At 33.0% G+C, this 16603-nt stretch overlaps 1 protein-coding gene across 1 annotated transcript; it reads right to left on the bottom strand.

Annotated features, from left to right (window-relative positions):
* Positions 1–11158: 11158 nt before the first annotated feature.
* On the bottom strand, positions 11159–14408 carry LOC112771916 (uncharacterized). Its single transcript, XM_025816771.3, has 3 exons — positions 14101–14408; positions 13954–14006; positions 11159–11494 (listed from the first exon to the last, which is right to left on the bottom strand). The coding sequence occupies exons 1-3, from the start codon at positions 14189–14191 to the stop codon at positions 11372–11374; spliced, it is 267 nt and encodes an 88-aa protein (XP_025672556.1). The 5' UTR covers positions 14192–14408; the 3' UTR covers positions 11159–11371.
* Between the last annotated feature and the right edge of the window lie 2195 nt (positions 14409–16603).

Here is a 16603-nt window from a genome sequence, read left to right as displayed (position 1 = left end):
ACAATGTCAGAATATTCAAGTGCTGTGAAGCTTGAAATAGAGAAATTTGATAGAAGAATCAATTTTGGCTTGTGGCAAATACAAGTCAAGGATGTGTTGATACAATCAGGTTTGCACAAGGCGTTGAAGGAGAAGATCTCTGGTTGCTCTCTCTATGAGAGAAGATGATGTTCTCTAGAAGACAAGAAGTATCCTCATGGTATTGCCGCACTGCCATGGATAAGGATAAGTTGTGGCAATCGGATCCACAATTGCACACGAGCATTGGTTGGCGTTGAGATGCAAGGTGTGTGGCGGAGTTAGGTCGATGGCTGAAGAACTTCCAGGAAAAGCCAATTTGGAAGTTGCACCATGAATTTTCAGCAAGGTTTCGATCTGTACCAAGGCAAAATGCTTGGAGTGGTCTAATTCCAAGTGAGTATACTTTCATGGTGGAGTATGATAGTTCTCTGAACTATGATTGTCGGTATAGACAATGGAAGCAAAGAATTGTCGGTGTTGACAATGGAAGCTGAAGATGTGAGACTATTTCAATCAAGGTGGAGATTGTTAGGATTTGGTTGAATTAGTCCCACATTGCTTAGGATAGCAAATGGAGTGGGTGGCCTAGGCTATAAATATGAGGCTAAGTTCTCCATTTGTTTTTGCACCAGTCAGAAACACTTTAAGCTTGTATCTGATTTTTCTTTTCCTCTGTACTCTTTGATTAGAGAGTGTTGTGAGGTGTAGTTAGATATTTGCTTTGAGAGTGTGTGGGTGTACTGGGGTGCCGATGTTAGAGAGAAAGAAGTCTATGTGTTGTAACAATTTTCACATAGTAATATTCTCTGGTTGTCATTTGACAACGGCCGTGGTTTTTTCTCCGGTAATTGGAGTTTCCACGTTAAAATTCTTGTGTTGTGATTGTGACTATTTTATTTCTCTGTCAAAGGTGTTTTCTCAAGGGGGAATGGTGTCTTATTCCCAACACATTGTTGGCATCTCAAACTCTTTCTGCCCCACCACACTATTGAAGGACCTTGTCGAGTACTTTTCATTGGAGTTGTATATCCATGTCAAGCTGTCCTTAATATCTGCACACAGAAAAATGCTATATTCAAGGATTAATCCAAAGTAAAAAGGCAAGAGATTTCATAATATTATTTGGATTTTAATTCCGAATGGCATTGACATTCTTAAGATTCAAAGGATAGTGAGATGCCAAAATTATTCAGAGTTTCAGTGTTGCTAACCCCACTTTGAGATAGACAGGAGCTTAACTAAGCACTCAACTCTCATGCAACTTCATATCTTATGTTGATATTAGTTTTGGTTGCTTGAGGACAAGTAACAATTCAAGTTTGGTGTTGTGATGTGTGAGCATCTTTCCTATCTTTTCCTAGTGAATTTGCATTCGAATTTGTTAAGTTTAATCAAGATTTAAGTACTTTTAAGCCACTATAGATGCTACTTTGAGTCGTGTGCAATTTGGTTTATTTCAGGTAGCATTCGGACGGATTTGACAGAGTTCGTGTAGAAGAAAAGGAAGAAAGTGGATGATGTTGTCAACCCTGACCTCCTTACACTCCAACGAGCATAACTTGAGCTACAAAGGTCCGATTAACGCGGTTCTAGCGGCATTAGAAAGCCAACTTTCAGAGCTTTCCAACTATATATAATAGTTAATATTTTTCTTCGGGAATCACGCCACCAAACACCATCAAGGTGGCATCAAACTTGGAATTGTCAAAGTTTGACACCAAGATCAAGAAAAACTCCCAATGCGTGCTGCCTTGGTGGCGTCAAACTTGGGATTTCCAAGTTTGATACCATGATCATTACAAACTCCCAATTCATGGTGCCTTGCAGTGACGGATCTAGAAATTTTATAAGAGGGGAATCAAATTAAATATAAAATAAATTAAAATATAATATAACAAAAAGTTAACAAAATATAATTTATAGTATATAGGTTAAAATTAATAATTATATTATATAAAAATCAACATTCAACTACATACTTTAAGTTTTTGTATTTTTAAATTTGTTCAGCGATATTTCATATAACTAAAATTATCAATTTATTATCTGGAATAGATTTTGAAGAATTCTCTTTTTCAACATATACAATCATATAATAATCTGCTAAAAATTCATTTTTTTATCTTGTTTTAATAATTTTTATTGTTTAAAAAGTCTATTCAATTATTATTGTTGTCATAGAAAAAGTCAAAATAATTTTTTTTTATAGTTGTTGATTTTTTACATTAATTCAAACCTATATATTTTAATAACTTTTCTATTATTTATATATTCATAAACTTTTATTATTTTTTAAACTTATTTTTTATTTGCTACTAATATATTATAATACACATTATAATTTATACATATTAAATTACTAACATGTAATTTTTTTAGTGTGTAATATAATAAAATATATTTAATCTATAATTAATATATATATATATATATATTAATTATATAATAATAATAAACTAATAATACTACTTTTTTTAAAAAAAAAAGGGGGGACCATGGCCACCTTAGCCCCCCCTTAGATCCGCCTCTGGTGCCTTGGTGGCGCTAAACTTGGGAAATCCCAAGTTTGGCGGCTTGGCGCCAGGATGAAGAACTAGTGATTATTAGACATGGGTGGAGTGGCACCAATGTTGGCCCAGCCCAAGTTTGATGTCAGCTTTGGAAAAGTCAGTGGTCCCCACGTCTCTGCCACCAGCAACGAAGATCTTCTATGTATTTTGATTAAAATTTATTTTATTTTACAATAAGAAAAGATATTATTTGTTTTAGAAAATATATTTTACATTAATTAGGATTAGATATAAAAAGAAAAAAATTCAACCCTTCGCATATCCTCTTCTCCTCTTCAGCACTTTCACACTTTTTCTCTGCTAGGATTTTTTTGCACTATGAGCTACTAAACCTCCATTGTTAAGGTTAGAAGCTCTATTTATCTTGATGGATTAATATTATTTGTTCTTCTACTTTTTGATTAATGCATTGATTTATATTCAAGGATTGATTTCGTTCTTCATTTTAGGGATTAGAGTATATTGAAAGATAACTCTTTTTCTATTTGAATTCCTTTTGAATCTTGAAAAGGTTATATCACTGGAATTATAGCTTGAAATCAATTCCTCATAATTCTCTAATTATCAGGATTTAACGCGATATGTGACATATAATCGACTTATTTTTTTGGGCTTTTTGGATTTTGTGTGGTTTATAAACTAGGATTTGAACTTAACCCTTCTAATTAGATTAAGTGACCAAGAAATTGGCGGTTGATTGAGTTAGAGGAGGATTAAATTACCAAAGAATTAGAGTCTAATCACTTAAAGTTTGCTATGAATTGAATCTTTGCATGATTAAGGTAGAAGACAAGAATTGTTAATCCGGAAATTTAAATATCTCTGACACCTTAACTATCTTTATCATATTTCTTTCTTAACCAATTTTAGTTTATTCTTATTTAATTTTCTATTTTTATGTTATTTGCTATTGAAACCCTAAATTTTGATTGTCTGACTAGAATAATCATTTAACTATTGTTGCTTGATCCATTAATTCTCGTGGGATTGACCCTCACTCACCTGAGGTATTACTTGGTACGACCCGGTGCACTTGTCGGTTCAGTTGTGGACATTCGAATTCCGCACCAATGTCTGAGTATGATTATGATGGAAATGAAATAAAGACTCGATTTTTGAAATACTTGGGTAAGATGCAAGGTTTATGGCTTAGTCCCACTTGCTCCGGGTTAAGATTTTTAAAGGATTGTGGTTTTGACTATGATTGGGAACGTTATTGGAATTTGATTTGTGTTTGGCAAGGACGGTGGTCTTATCCCGCTTGGATGATTGACATTCCAAGAGAAGGTGACAAGCACTCTCCCTTTGAGACGGTGACATGGCACTCTCCCTCTGAAACCAGCTTGTGATAAGCTTGAAATATTCCTCTTGGGGATGTGGTGGGTCGTTCCGCCCACGTTCCTTTTGAACTCTCTCTGAGACAGTGACAAGGTACTCTCCCTCTGAGACAGAATAATACCTCCAGTGAGAAGGTGATAGGGCATTCTTCCTCTAAGACCGGAATATTTTTTCTTTTGGGGATGTGCAACAGAGAGACCAATGTCCGGGTTAGCTACCGAATGTGTCGGATTTTGGCAGTTTAACCGACACATGAGCTCATGGCCAGTAGGACAAACATGCATCATACCACAATTTTTTGCTATTGTTTGGGTGTGCTTAAGTATTTTGGTTTGTCTATCTGATGAATTTTGTTTAACTGTTAATTGTGGTACTTGCTGTAGCTGCTCTCTAATTGTGTTTTTCTTGTATTGTTTGTACTTGTGATCGATTTTATTTTGAGACCGAGTATTGAATTGATTATATGTTGAGTCGGAGGCTATGGTTGGTAAGTTTGGATTGATTGATCATTCGGCATATATTGAAATGTTATGCGATTTATTGAGATTGGAACTTTTTATAAAGAAAGATATGAAGTTGGATTTTCAGATTATTTATATGTTGATGTTTGAATAGATTCATAAGACGAACGATAATCACTGTGGTTGAAATTCATACTCTTCTTTATACGTATCCTCTTATAACAATTCTGAACTTCTCTGGTGAGATCATGTGGTTAGATTCACACCCCCTTGCAGATTTCTCTTTTCAGGATGGACGAGAATTTTTATGTATTTTCTTTTGCGCCTCCGGTTGTGTTGTAAATTTATATATTAGTTATAGTTTTTTCCTCACCTTTGTTATTATATTTCTGTAAAGAGGGATAGGAGTTATAAAGATGCGTATGTTTATAATATTTGTAAGTTACTTGTATGAGAAGTCTCGTATGTTTATATAGTGTGTGCCAGAAGCATGACATTCTGATAGTAAGGGTGCTATAGAAATTGCTTTGCTTCTTAATTTGTTAACCAATTTGTGCAAATGTGCAATGTTGTTTGATTTTTGTGTAAACGAAGAGATATATTTCGTGATAGTTAGATGACTAAGACAATTGAAGTATTAAAAAGTAGAGAAATTTCTAGTGAACGTAGTTTAAATCAAGAAATAGCTTTAAAAAGAATTGGAGATACTAGATGAGGTTCACACTATGAAACTATACTTAGATTAATTTCTTTATTTTCTTTCATGGTCAATGTTCTTGAATATGTTGAGGAAGATAGAAATAATTCAGAACAAAGAGCTGAAGCGTGTCATTCAATCTTTTAAATTCATTTTCAACTTGCACTTGATGAAAAATATCCTGAGAGTTATTAATGAGTTATCTCATGCATTACAAAAGAATGATCAAGACATTGTAAATGCCATGTCATTGGTTAAAGTGTCTAAGCAATGGTTGCAAAATATAAGAGATGATGGTTGGTCTTTTTTACTTGACGAAGTCTTACTGTTTTGTGACAAACATAATATTACTATTTAAAAAATGGATGATATATTTGTGTCACAAGGAAGATCAAGACGCAAAGCTCAAAAGATCTCAAATTTGCATCATTTTCATGTTGAGATATTCTATCAAGTAGTTGATAGATAACTTCAAGAACTCAATAATTGTTTTACAGAGGTAAACACTTAATTGCTTCTTTGCATAACTTGTCTGAATTCAAGACACTTATTTTTTGTATTTGATAAGGAGAAGTTGATCTAGCTAGCTCAATTCTATCTATTAGAATTTTCTTCCACTCAACTTTTGGCACTTGATAGTCAACTTGAGAACTTCATATTAGATGTGCATTCTGATCATCAATTCTCGGACTTAAATGGAATTGGTGCTCTTTCTCAGTAATTGGTTGAGACTCAAAAAAATATTATTTATCCATTAGTATTTTTTCTTTTGAAGTTAACTTTAGTTTTTCTTGTAGCAACTACATCAGTTGAAAGAACTATTTTTTCTATGAACATCATAAAGAGTCGGCTTCATAACTGTATTGAAGATGAATTTTTTAAATAATTATTTAGTGACATATATAGAAAAAGAGACATTTGATTGTATTGACAATTAAAAAATTATTCAATTTTTCAAAATATGAATCCCAAAAGAATGAAATTCTAAATTATTTGTTATTATTTTGAATTATCATTATATTATTTTAATTTATTGGTTTAATTTGAAGAGTAGTCATATTTTATAATATCATAGTACAATTATAAAAATTATTATTATATTATTTATATTTTTCTCTGACTAACAATTTTCTGGATTTATCGCTGATGAATAATACTATTATGAGATTGGATAAGGGAAAAGGACTTGGATTGAGTGAGGCTTGGGAGAATTTTATTCATTATATATAATCCTTGTCTTATGAACGAGTTAAGGCCTTGTCAAGTTAAGTCTCTGAATATAATGGTTGTTAAATGAGATATGATTAGTGTGGGGATGGCGGTTTTGTCCTGCCTATAGTGAATGATTGTTCCAGTAACGAATTATGATTATTATTATGATTAAGATATGACAATTGATTAGCAAGGACATGGTTTTTGTCCCGCTTGCATTACCGAGAAGACACTTGCACCTAGCAAGGATGGTGATTTTGTCTCGCTTGCTCAGTGTTGTGGTGGGCAAGTGAGATTGAGGAATTTTTCTCTTGTTGCATCGAAAAATTGGGTAGAATGTTGAAGAGTCTTTTCGATTCAATTTTGAAATTATGGTGTGAACGAGTTGGGTTGAGAATTTTCTTTCTTGTTGAATCACAGTCTCTCTGATCGTAAAGGTAGCCAGACACTCTTCCAGATAACGCTGCCTCCAAGAGAAAGTGACATGACACTCTTCCTCTAAGATCGGCTTGTGATAAGTGCATGATATTTCTTTTGAGGATGTATGACAGAAAGTATATACAGGTTAGCTACTAGATATGTCAGGTCTGATAATGTAACCGACACATGAGTTCACATCCAATAAAACAGGTATGCATCATATGCATTCATTTGATTTGTTTGGGTGTGTTTGGTTTGCTTACTTATTAATTTATTTGCTACTTATACTACTTGAACTATTTGTACTTTATTGTGATTGTTGTTGGATGTGTTGCTTATGTTTATTTCCCTTAAATAGATAAGGTAAGATGAGATGATGCTTAAAATTGGTGATTTGGTAATTTTGAAGGTTGGCATGATCAATTAACGAGGAATGCATTACGATGGTGTTGGTTAAATATTGATATGTAAGATGTTTGCTCTAAAGTTCTTAGCTTGGTAATTTGGATTCGTTATCCTAATGAAAATTTTTGGGTTCTCACCTGTTGTTATTTATTTCTCTTTTTCAGATCTCAGCGGACTTCTGTGATAACCAAGTCGATTTGACGGGTTCCTACTTTTTTGGAGTGACTAGTCTAATCTTAATGGTCTCCTTTCATTACCTACCATGTGTATTTGTAGTTTGAAAGACAGAAATTTTGTGCATTTATGATCTGTTTAAAAAATTATTTAGAATCTTGTATATGTACTGTTATGTACTAAATAATTTGTATTAATTAGATTCGAAATTATTATTTAAAATCCTTACTAGTGCCAAGTCTATTTTACTCTAGTATAATATATATGTGTATACAAAAAATGGCTCACAAGCTCCTACTTACGTATCGTTAATATCATTGATATATTAAATTAAGAGTTACAGGTTAAAGATCACCATAATGTTCTAACTAATATCTGATTATGACCTAAATATAATGGGTTTATTAGTTAAGGTGTTACACATTTCCCATCTGTCTCTACTTATTTCTCCTAGAATATTATTTTGATCTAATCCCAATATATCCTTTTAAGATCCGTTAAACCTATTGCACTTATGATCTCCCACAAAAGTACTGGTATCAACATTATAGCATGAGTTAGCAACCTTCTTCCATAGTCCCTCCTCTTCATCGGACAACCTCCATCACCACTTAATCAGCATCGCTGCATTTTTCAGCACCACATTGCCAACCCCCAAATTCCCATGTTTCTTAGGTTTTTGTATAGTGCTCCATTTAATAGCTAGACTCACCCTCTTTTCTTTATTACACCCCCAAAAAATTTTGATTTGCTAGACATTATCTTCTTTTTCATCTGAACCAGCATTTTAAACAAACCCAAGTAGTACATTAGAAGGTTGTTTATCACCTATTTAATTATTACAATCCTCCTGGCCTTTGTTAGTAATCTAGCCTTCCATGATTTCAACCTCTTTTTTATTTTGTCAAGCAATGATTTTCACGTGTTTATCCTCTTTTGGTTTTTTCCTAAAGACACACTCAGGTATGGAGAAATGCTAGGGGGCTGCAATTTTTATGTTTTCTAACCATCAATTGGCCATCAATAGTGTTTTTAATGGTGTGAGATTACATCTAATGGTAGGAGATCACTCATTTTTCCTTTGATAGTTAAGTGCTGGCCACAAAACACAAAAGTTGCTGACCCCTAGACTTTCTCCTCAGGTGTGTTAATGGCAAAGCATCCACACTACACTTCATTGCACCTCTCAATCTAAGTACTACCTGATCGTCACAATTCACTACCTCAAAATTAATCTCTAATCCAACATCATATCAAAGCACTGTAAGATGTGCCTATAACATCTCAGAACTGTTGGATTAGCCGGATAAAACAGAATTGTGTCATCCACAAATTGAATGCGTGTTAGTGTTATTTTTCTCTTTTTCACTTTCAACCCTTCAACCACATGCTCTGTCACTACTCAATCAATCATCCTATTAAGAGCTTCTGCCACCAGCACAAATAGAAAAGGTGAGATTAGATCACCTAGTCTGAGTCCTCTTTTCATCATAAACAACTTAGTAGGAGAGCCATTAATTAAAACGAACATTGTTACTGTGTAACGAGTAAAATATAGGCCAAGATAGACCAAAGCCCAATTAGGATAGTTTTATTAGTATTTGAATTACTATAAATAGATATAGTAGAAAGGTAATTGAAAGCATGAATTGAGTAATGAATATAGTCCCTTTTCTGAAATTCTTTTCATGAAATTATCTCTCTCCCTCTTAATTCTCTCTAAATTCCCTCTGATTGATTAATTCTTCTCTATTCCTAAATCATACCCCTTACATACTGTCTCTAACATGCTTTGTATCCATCCTCTCCATGTCCTCTCAAAACCCATTCTTTGAAGCACATGATCAATGAAGCACCACCTCACTGAAACTTTTGAAATCTAGTTTTAATATCACTCCCTCCTTCCTTGTCTTTTTAAGTCATGCGACTGTCTCACACGTGATTAGGGTTCTATGTAAAATTTGTCTACTCCGAAAAATGTCGTTTGCGTCTCCCCGGTTAATCCATCCATAAAAGATCTCAACCTTACAACCAGTACTTTTGATACCACTTTATAAATGCTCCCTACCATGCTGATAGGTAGTAAGTCCTTGATCTTTTATCGCCAACGCCACCCACGTCGTGTTAACTTCTCTTGGCATTTTTCTTTCAACAAAATTTTTTTTTACCATTTCTGTGAATTCCTTTCCTATAGTGTCCCACATCTTCTTTATAAACCCCAAATTGTAGCCATCTGGACTTGGCGCCCTTGTTGATTCACACGACCACACTACTGCCCTTATTTCCTCATCCGTTTGTAGTACTTCAATGTTTTCAGCTTAACATATTGAAATATTTGGCATCAATTCATAATATACGTTCAAGCTATATTTCTGTCACATTATTTTTATCATTGAACTTCTCTTCATCTTTAGTGTTTATTTTTATGTATGACTATCAAAATGGATCAAATTCATCTAACTAGCCTATTTACTTGACTTAAACAGACAATTTTATCTTTAAAATTAATTTTTAAAAGAACGGGACACATGGCTTTGGCCCGATTAACATGAAAAATTAACGACTTAAACATGCAATCCATTTACTTTTTTATATTAATTTTTTTAATTTGTTTCCTTATTCGACCAATCGACCCAAAGATTCCATTCATATACTAAAAGTTTTGTTTGTATAAGGTTTCAAGCCAAAAAACAGCCTTTTTGGTCCAAATATTTTTCTGAGCCCAAAATTGAACTTTGTCTAAACTTTTTTTTAAAAAAAATAACAAAAGATAAACAAATCAACCTATATAACTAGTTAAGCTAGTTACAAGTCCAAAAAAAAAAAAAAAAAGCTAGTTATAAACGATTCGAATTTAAAAATTGAGGCCCTTAAACAAACAAAAGATAAATGAACCAATCCGTATAACCCACAAAACTTATATAAACGCGTCCATTTGATGGTCCTACTTTTATAGTTAAAATTTTTCAAAATACCATTTGATGGTCCTACTCAGGTTAGCCATTGGCTTTTGCATCTATTTAATATTAAAAGGAAATATTTTATCATGATTTTTATACCTTTGCAAAAACTAGATTTAATTTGTGTATTACTAGTTAAAAACACAAAATTACATTTTTAAATATGATCTCTCTTCATATAAGATTTTTTTTTTTATATTTTGTCTAGATCTCACTTAAAAAGAATATAGGGAGAAAAAATTAAAATAATCTATTTCCTAGGTCATTGTTTGGATGGTAATAGAAAATTAAAAAAAAATAAAAATAAAAGAAAATAAAAAGAAGAAAAAATAAGAAGAAACATAATTTTTTTCTGTATTATTTAGATGTAAAAAACTAAAACAATATAAAAAGAAAATATAAATATATCAAACGAGTTAAAATTGAGAGTAAATTTGGAAAACATAAACCCTTTTTTTTGTCAACGATATCTTTCAATTCAACATTAATTTGTCGCGAATCTAAACTCCATTTAAAAGTCTGTCGTTGTATACAAAGCGAGATTCGAATATCCAACACTTATTTAAGTGAATTAGTAATCTGACTACTCGATCAACTCAAATCGGTTGAAAACAAAACTTTTAAACTTGCTTTCTTCATATTTTCTTTCTAATGGAGGCAAGAAAATTTTTTTATGGGTCCCGCAACTAAATTTTTGTCTTATCATTTTCTGTAGTGAATCAGACAGGAGAAAATGTCTTTTTAGTTTTTACCACCCATTTTATTTCCACTCGTGTTTTTCTTGCTTATTTTCTCTTGAATCAAACAATTTGCAAGAGAAAATCTTATTCGGTGAGAAATTGTACTTGACAGCACTTGGGAAAAAATTGATAAATAAATCATAATAGGGAGGCCAAAAAATATGGAGTAAATTACTAGAAAATGAGCATTGAATGACTACAATTTCCATTGAGTTACGAAAACTTAGTCAGTTACTATCAACAATACATACTCCACAAAATAAAAACACATGGATAGAAAGGCATTCAAATTGCTCTGACATCACAATTCACAACAAACTCGCTGTGTTACATGCAATGTAGAATCAAATACCAAAACCATCCTTCGTATCAACTATTTATTCGCACCACTTGCAGATTCCGGTGGCAGTTTAACTATGCTTAGCTGGCCACCATCCTTCTGAGCAAAAGTAGCGGCTTTAATCTCATTGCAGTGATTAATGAACTTGCTCACCTCCTAATTTTACCAAGGTTGAAACAAAACAAGAATCAACAATTTGACCAAATTGCTTGACATGAGATAAGAAAACCAGGGGTAAAAAAAGGTTCTATCATTGCAAATATATTATCCCAAAGGATACAAAAATAGAGGAAGTGAGCCTATAAATATGAATGTTGTTGAGCACAGAAATCGCTACCTGATAAGAAGACATCCTACAACCCCATACAAAATGGACGTTACATTTGTCGGACTATAAAATCTATTACATATCTGCAAATCTACACGAACTTTCGATATAATTTTTCTGGAAAAATTTGCATAAAAGCCACTAGACACTGAGCAACACTTATGTTCCAATAAAGGTTAACATTCTATAATATAGTGGATGCACCAGATGCCATGTCCAATCTCACTTTGCAATTTAAGTTGTTGAGTGGCCTAATTTGTTTAAGATTCAAAATACAGAAATGGGTACTGAGGAGGACAACAAAAATTCCTAATGCAAATGTGCACTGAGATATGAAACTGTAAGATCCTGTTATCATTGTAGCTCAACTAAAAGATAAAACAGATAATAGTGTATAGAATAGAAGATGGAATAGAAGCAGTGGAGCTGAATTTGTTGAGTGGCCTAATTTGTTTAAGCTTCAAAGTACAGAAATGGGTACTGAGGAGAACAACAAAAATCCCTAATGCAAATGTGCACTGAGATACGAAACTGTAAGATCCTATTATCATTGTAGCTCAACTAAAAGATAAAACAGATAATAGAGTATAGAATAGAAGATGGAATAGAAGCAGTGGAGCTGAATGATATCATTGAGATATTATTCTTGCCTCTGAAAATGTATTAGGGAAGGCAGTAAGAAATACGCAGAATAAAATGGCCATACACCACTACCCTAACAAGCCTAATTGGCAAAATGAATCCCTCTAACTCGCCTCCTCTATAGACAATCTCGTTTCTCTCTCCTCTGATAAAATGGCCATCCACCACTACTCTGCCAAGCTGGAAAAGTTAGTCACAAGACCCCCCCCCCCCCTTTTCTGAAAAAAAGCTACTTTCTATTTCTTTCCCTTAAACCTACATAGGGTCTATAACAGAAATTCCTGAAGAGAAACAGATCCTCTGTACATGAATAAGAACAAGCTAGAGTTAAAAGTGAGTGAATCATAGCTTTTCCCTCTCAACATATGTAAGATGGCACTTTGTCTAAAAGGGATCCCAATTCGCAAAAAAGTAATCATATCCCAAATAAGATCATTATTACTTGAAACAAATAATTAAAAACCCTGGAATTTCATTTCAAAACCAAATGCACTACAAAACTAAACTGCAACAAAATGTTTGCTTCATTACGTGAGTCAAAACATCTGAACTTAGTGAGTAAAATTTAAACTGTGACCATAAGTAAAACCTAGATAACAGAAAGCCTAACCCCAAAAAATCTCACTGTAATGCAACGCCAAGAAAAACACATGAACTCCCAACTCAAAATCTCAACCACACATTAATTACAGGTTTGGGGACAAAGTACGCCAAAGCTTTTGACCTTAGAGGGACATTTAAATTTCTAAATGAACGTATCAAAGATAACTCTTTCTACGTTGGGAGGAGAAGTCAAGAATCGAAAATAGTTGCAAGCAAAAAAGTCGAGAGTGAATCCAAGTTCTACTGTTAAGGTCCTTGGAGAAGTAAGTTTAAATGGCAAAAGAGGGACTCTACTTCATTAACATCTCTATCATTCAAGGTTCATAAAAGAGGAAGCTGCAAGAACGACATGCTGAGAAAATTGACAAACAACAGCATTATGCAAGAACAATGCGTGAAAAGGCCAGGGGAAAGAATTTGAAGAAAAATATGGAAATCCCGGAGGCCAAATGCCTAAACCCCATCCCAAAAATCTTTGCTTGTCTGAAAACCTGTGAAGATATGATTACTACATCATAACCAGATACTCAAACAGCTGCATACAGATACATTGCTACAAAGATCTAGCACTCTTCCTTCCTCCCAAAACCAACCTTCCCTTAGCAACCATAAAGAATCCAATATTCCAACAGAGTTAATGGGATTGCTAGCAGTGACCTTCTGCCATTTCTAAATTATCATTTATGACTGTTAATATGTTTACTAGCTTAGTTAATCGAAATTAGAATATATGTTTTTATCCAAAAAATTAGGGTTCTACACTCTTGAATTAGGAATAAAACTGGAAGTTGTGCGGAAAAACTAAAAGAAAAAAACTTCAAGTTTCAAAGCATTAAATAAATCGATTTTTTTTATTACTCTCCTAGAAACCTCGTCGAGTAGGGCAATCGTTAGCAACATCTGGAGTTCCAGCTAAACTATTTTTTCTTTTTCTTTTTCTTTTTAAACTGAACAACGATTAAAAAAGAAATAAATCAATGCAAATACATAATTAACATTCAAAAAATAATTTAAAGAAAAAAAAAAAGAGAAAGGAACTTACACGATCGGCATCCATCTCCTTTGTTAACTTTGATGGCTTAACGAATCTCTTCCCTATAATACCGAACGAAACGGTAACCTATTAATTAAGATAGGCCTTCCATTGAATCACTGTGTGCGTGAATAATAGAGAGATAGAAGAAAGTACCTTTGCGAACAGACGGCGCTTTTCCATGGCGATTGGGAGGGACTGATTTATTCTTCTTTTGCCCTTTGAAAAGATTAGATTTCTGTGTCATCTCGTTCTGCCTCTGATTCCACTTGCAAGGGTTTTTGAGTCGGAACTCAGGACTGACGTTAGGGTTTTAGTCTCTGCAACATCTTAAAAGAAAGCTTGCACAATTTTCTTTTTAATGCTTGAAAAAAAAGTCAATAACCGATTATGATATTATGTACGATGCACGGACATTGACATGGGACACGATATGACACATAACACACCGACACGCGAATTTTAAAATCTTAAATGATACGAGAATACGCATATATATAAAATATAAAATATTTTTTTAGATAAATTGTAATGATATTTTGATATTTTATTGATATTAAAATATAAATTAAAATTTTTAATTATTTTTAATGTCTTATTTTAATTATATCAAGTATTTAAAATATTTTTTATTTTAATAAATAATAATATATGCTATATATAAATTTATTTTAAGAATATATGTTAAGAATAAGACTGGACACGCAGATACGTCATGGTATTTTTTTTTTGTGACTGACACGTCATCGTATTTAGGTGTGTCCAGATGTGTCCGAAGAAAATTTTTTTATTTTTTATTAAGACACGGTTGGACACAGCAGACACGCGTGTCGGACGAGTGTCGGTGAGTGTCGTATCCGAAATGTGTCCAACAGGCGGACACAATAACTCAGCGAAATGCCCGTGCTTCATAGGTTATTATAAAATTAAATTGTTTTTACTTTGGCAATTTCGTCCTCCAACAAAAAAATTAAGGCAATTTTATAGGAATTTTTTTAAAAAAATAAAAATGGGCGGTGTAACGAAAGTTTTCATGTTAAATGTGAAAATAAAGTCTATATAAAGCAGAGAACAATACCAAAGAGAAAAAAAAAATAAATGTTAACTATTAATGTGTATTCTATACAGAAAATTGAAGAGTCTTATTTATACATAAATATTAAGACTCTAGAAGTTATTAACTCTAGTTCAAAAGTAACTAATATTGTAGAGCTTTTGATCACCTTATCCCAAACAAAATAGAGATCCAACTCAAAGTGTTTAGTCTGATTATGTAGGATTGGATTATAAGCAAGCAGCACAGCTGAAATATTGTCACAAAATACGGTGGGAAAAGCTGGGCAAAGCTGATGCAATTCAGCCAGAAGATTTTGAATCCAAATGAGTTCCATGAACACTGCTGTCAGGGCTCTATATTCAGCCTCAGTTGAGTTTCGACTGACCGTGGGTTATTTGCTACTCTTCCAAGATACCAAATTTGAATTATAGTACACACAAAATTCAGTTGTAGATTTTCTATCATCAAGATCACTCGTCCAATCTGAGTCTGAAAAAGCAAAAATCGTAAATCAGTGCATCTAAAAAATTACAATTTGAGCTTAACAGTACTTGCCAAGTATCTCAGGACTTGTTTAACTGCAACCCAATGTTCTTTGCAGGGGTTGGACATAAATTGACTCAGTTTATTCACTGAAAAACTGATATCAGGTCGTGTAATTGTTGTATACTGCAACCCGCCCACTATGGAGCGATATAAAATTGGATTTTCAAAAGGAGTTCTAGCATTGGCAATCAATCTAAGAGAGCTTACTATTGGAGTCATGCTTGGTTTGGATTCATTCATGCCAGCACGTGTTAAAATGTTATGTATATATTTAGTTTGGTTCAAAGAAATTAAGGAAGTGGAATGTGTTATAACTTCTATACCTAAGAAAAAGTTGAGCTCACCTAAATCCTTCAATAAAAAGGTAGAATGAAGTTTGCTAAGAACAGTTTTTATTTCAGTTTCATTATCTCCAGTGACAAGCATATCATCAACATAAATAAGAAAATAAATAGTAGAAGTAGTAGTATATCTAATAAAAAGGGAGGGATCAGATTTTGTTATTGTAAAGCCAAAAGATTAAAGGGTGGAAGTAATTGTTAAGTACCAGGCCCTTGGGGCTTGTTTAAGGCTATAGATGGCTTTATTTAATTTGCATACAAGTTTAGGATTAGAGTGATAGAAACCTGGAGGCTGGGACATAAAAATAGTTTCATGAAGAGTTCCATTTTAAAAATGCATTGTGAAAATCATATTGTTGAATTTTTCAACCTTTTAATAAAGCAATGGTTAAAATCATCCTAATTGTAACTGATTTAATAACAGGTGAAAAATTTTGATCAAAATGAATTCCAACAGTTTGAAGAAAACCTTTTGTAACCAACCTAGCTTTATGTCTTATGATCTCACCTTTTGCATTCTTTTTATCAGCAAATATCCACTTACAACTAACTACTTTTTCATTGTCAGGTAATTCAACTAAGGACCATGTATTGTGATATAATAGTGCTTTATATTCCGTGAGCATAACATCTCTCCATAAGGGATTGTGGAAAGCACTTTGAATACTTTTAGGCAATAAATCAAAATTAGAAGAGACTGAGAATTTTGCTACCT

This window comes from Arachis hypogaea, chromosome 18 (genome assembly GCF_003086295.3).
Source record: "Arachis hypogaea cultivar Tifrunner chromosome 18, arahy.Tifrunner.gnm2.J5K5, whole genome shotgun sequence".
In the NCBI taxonomy this organism is placed as follows: Eukaryota; Viridiplantae; Streptophyta; class Magnoliopsida; order Fabales; family Fabaceae; genus Arachis; species Arachis hypogaea.
The sequence above is the reverse complement of the archived record's forward strand: the minus strand, read 5'-3'. Positions and strand labels throughout refer to the sequence as shown.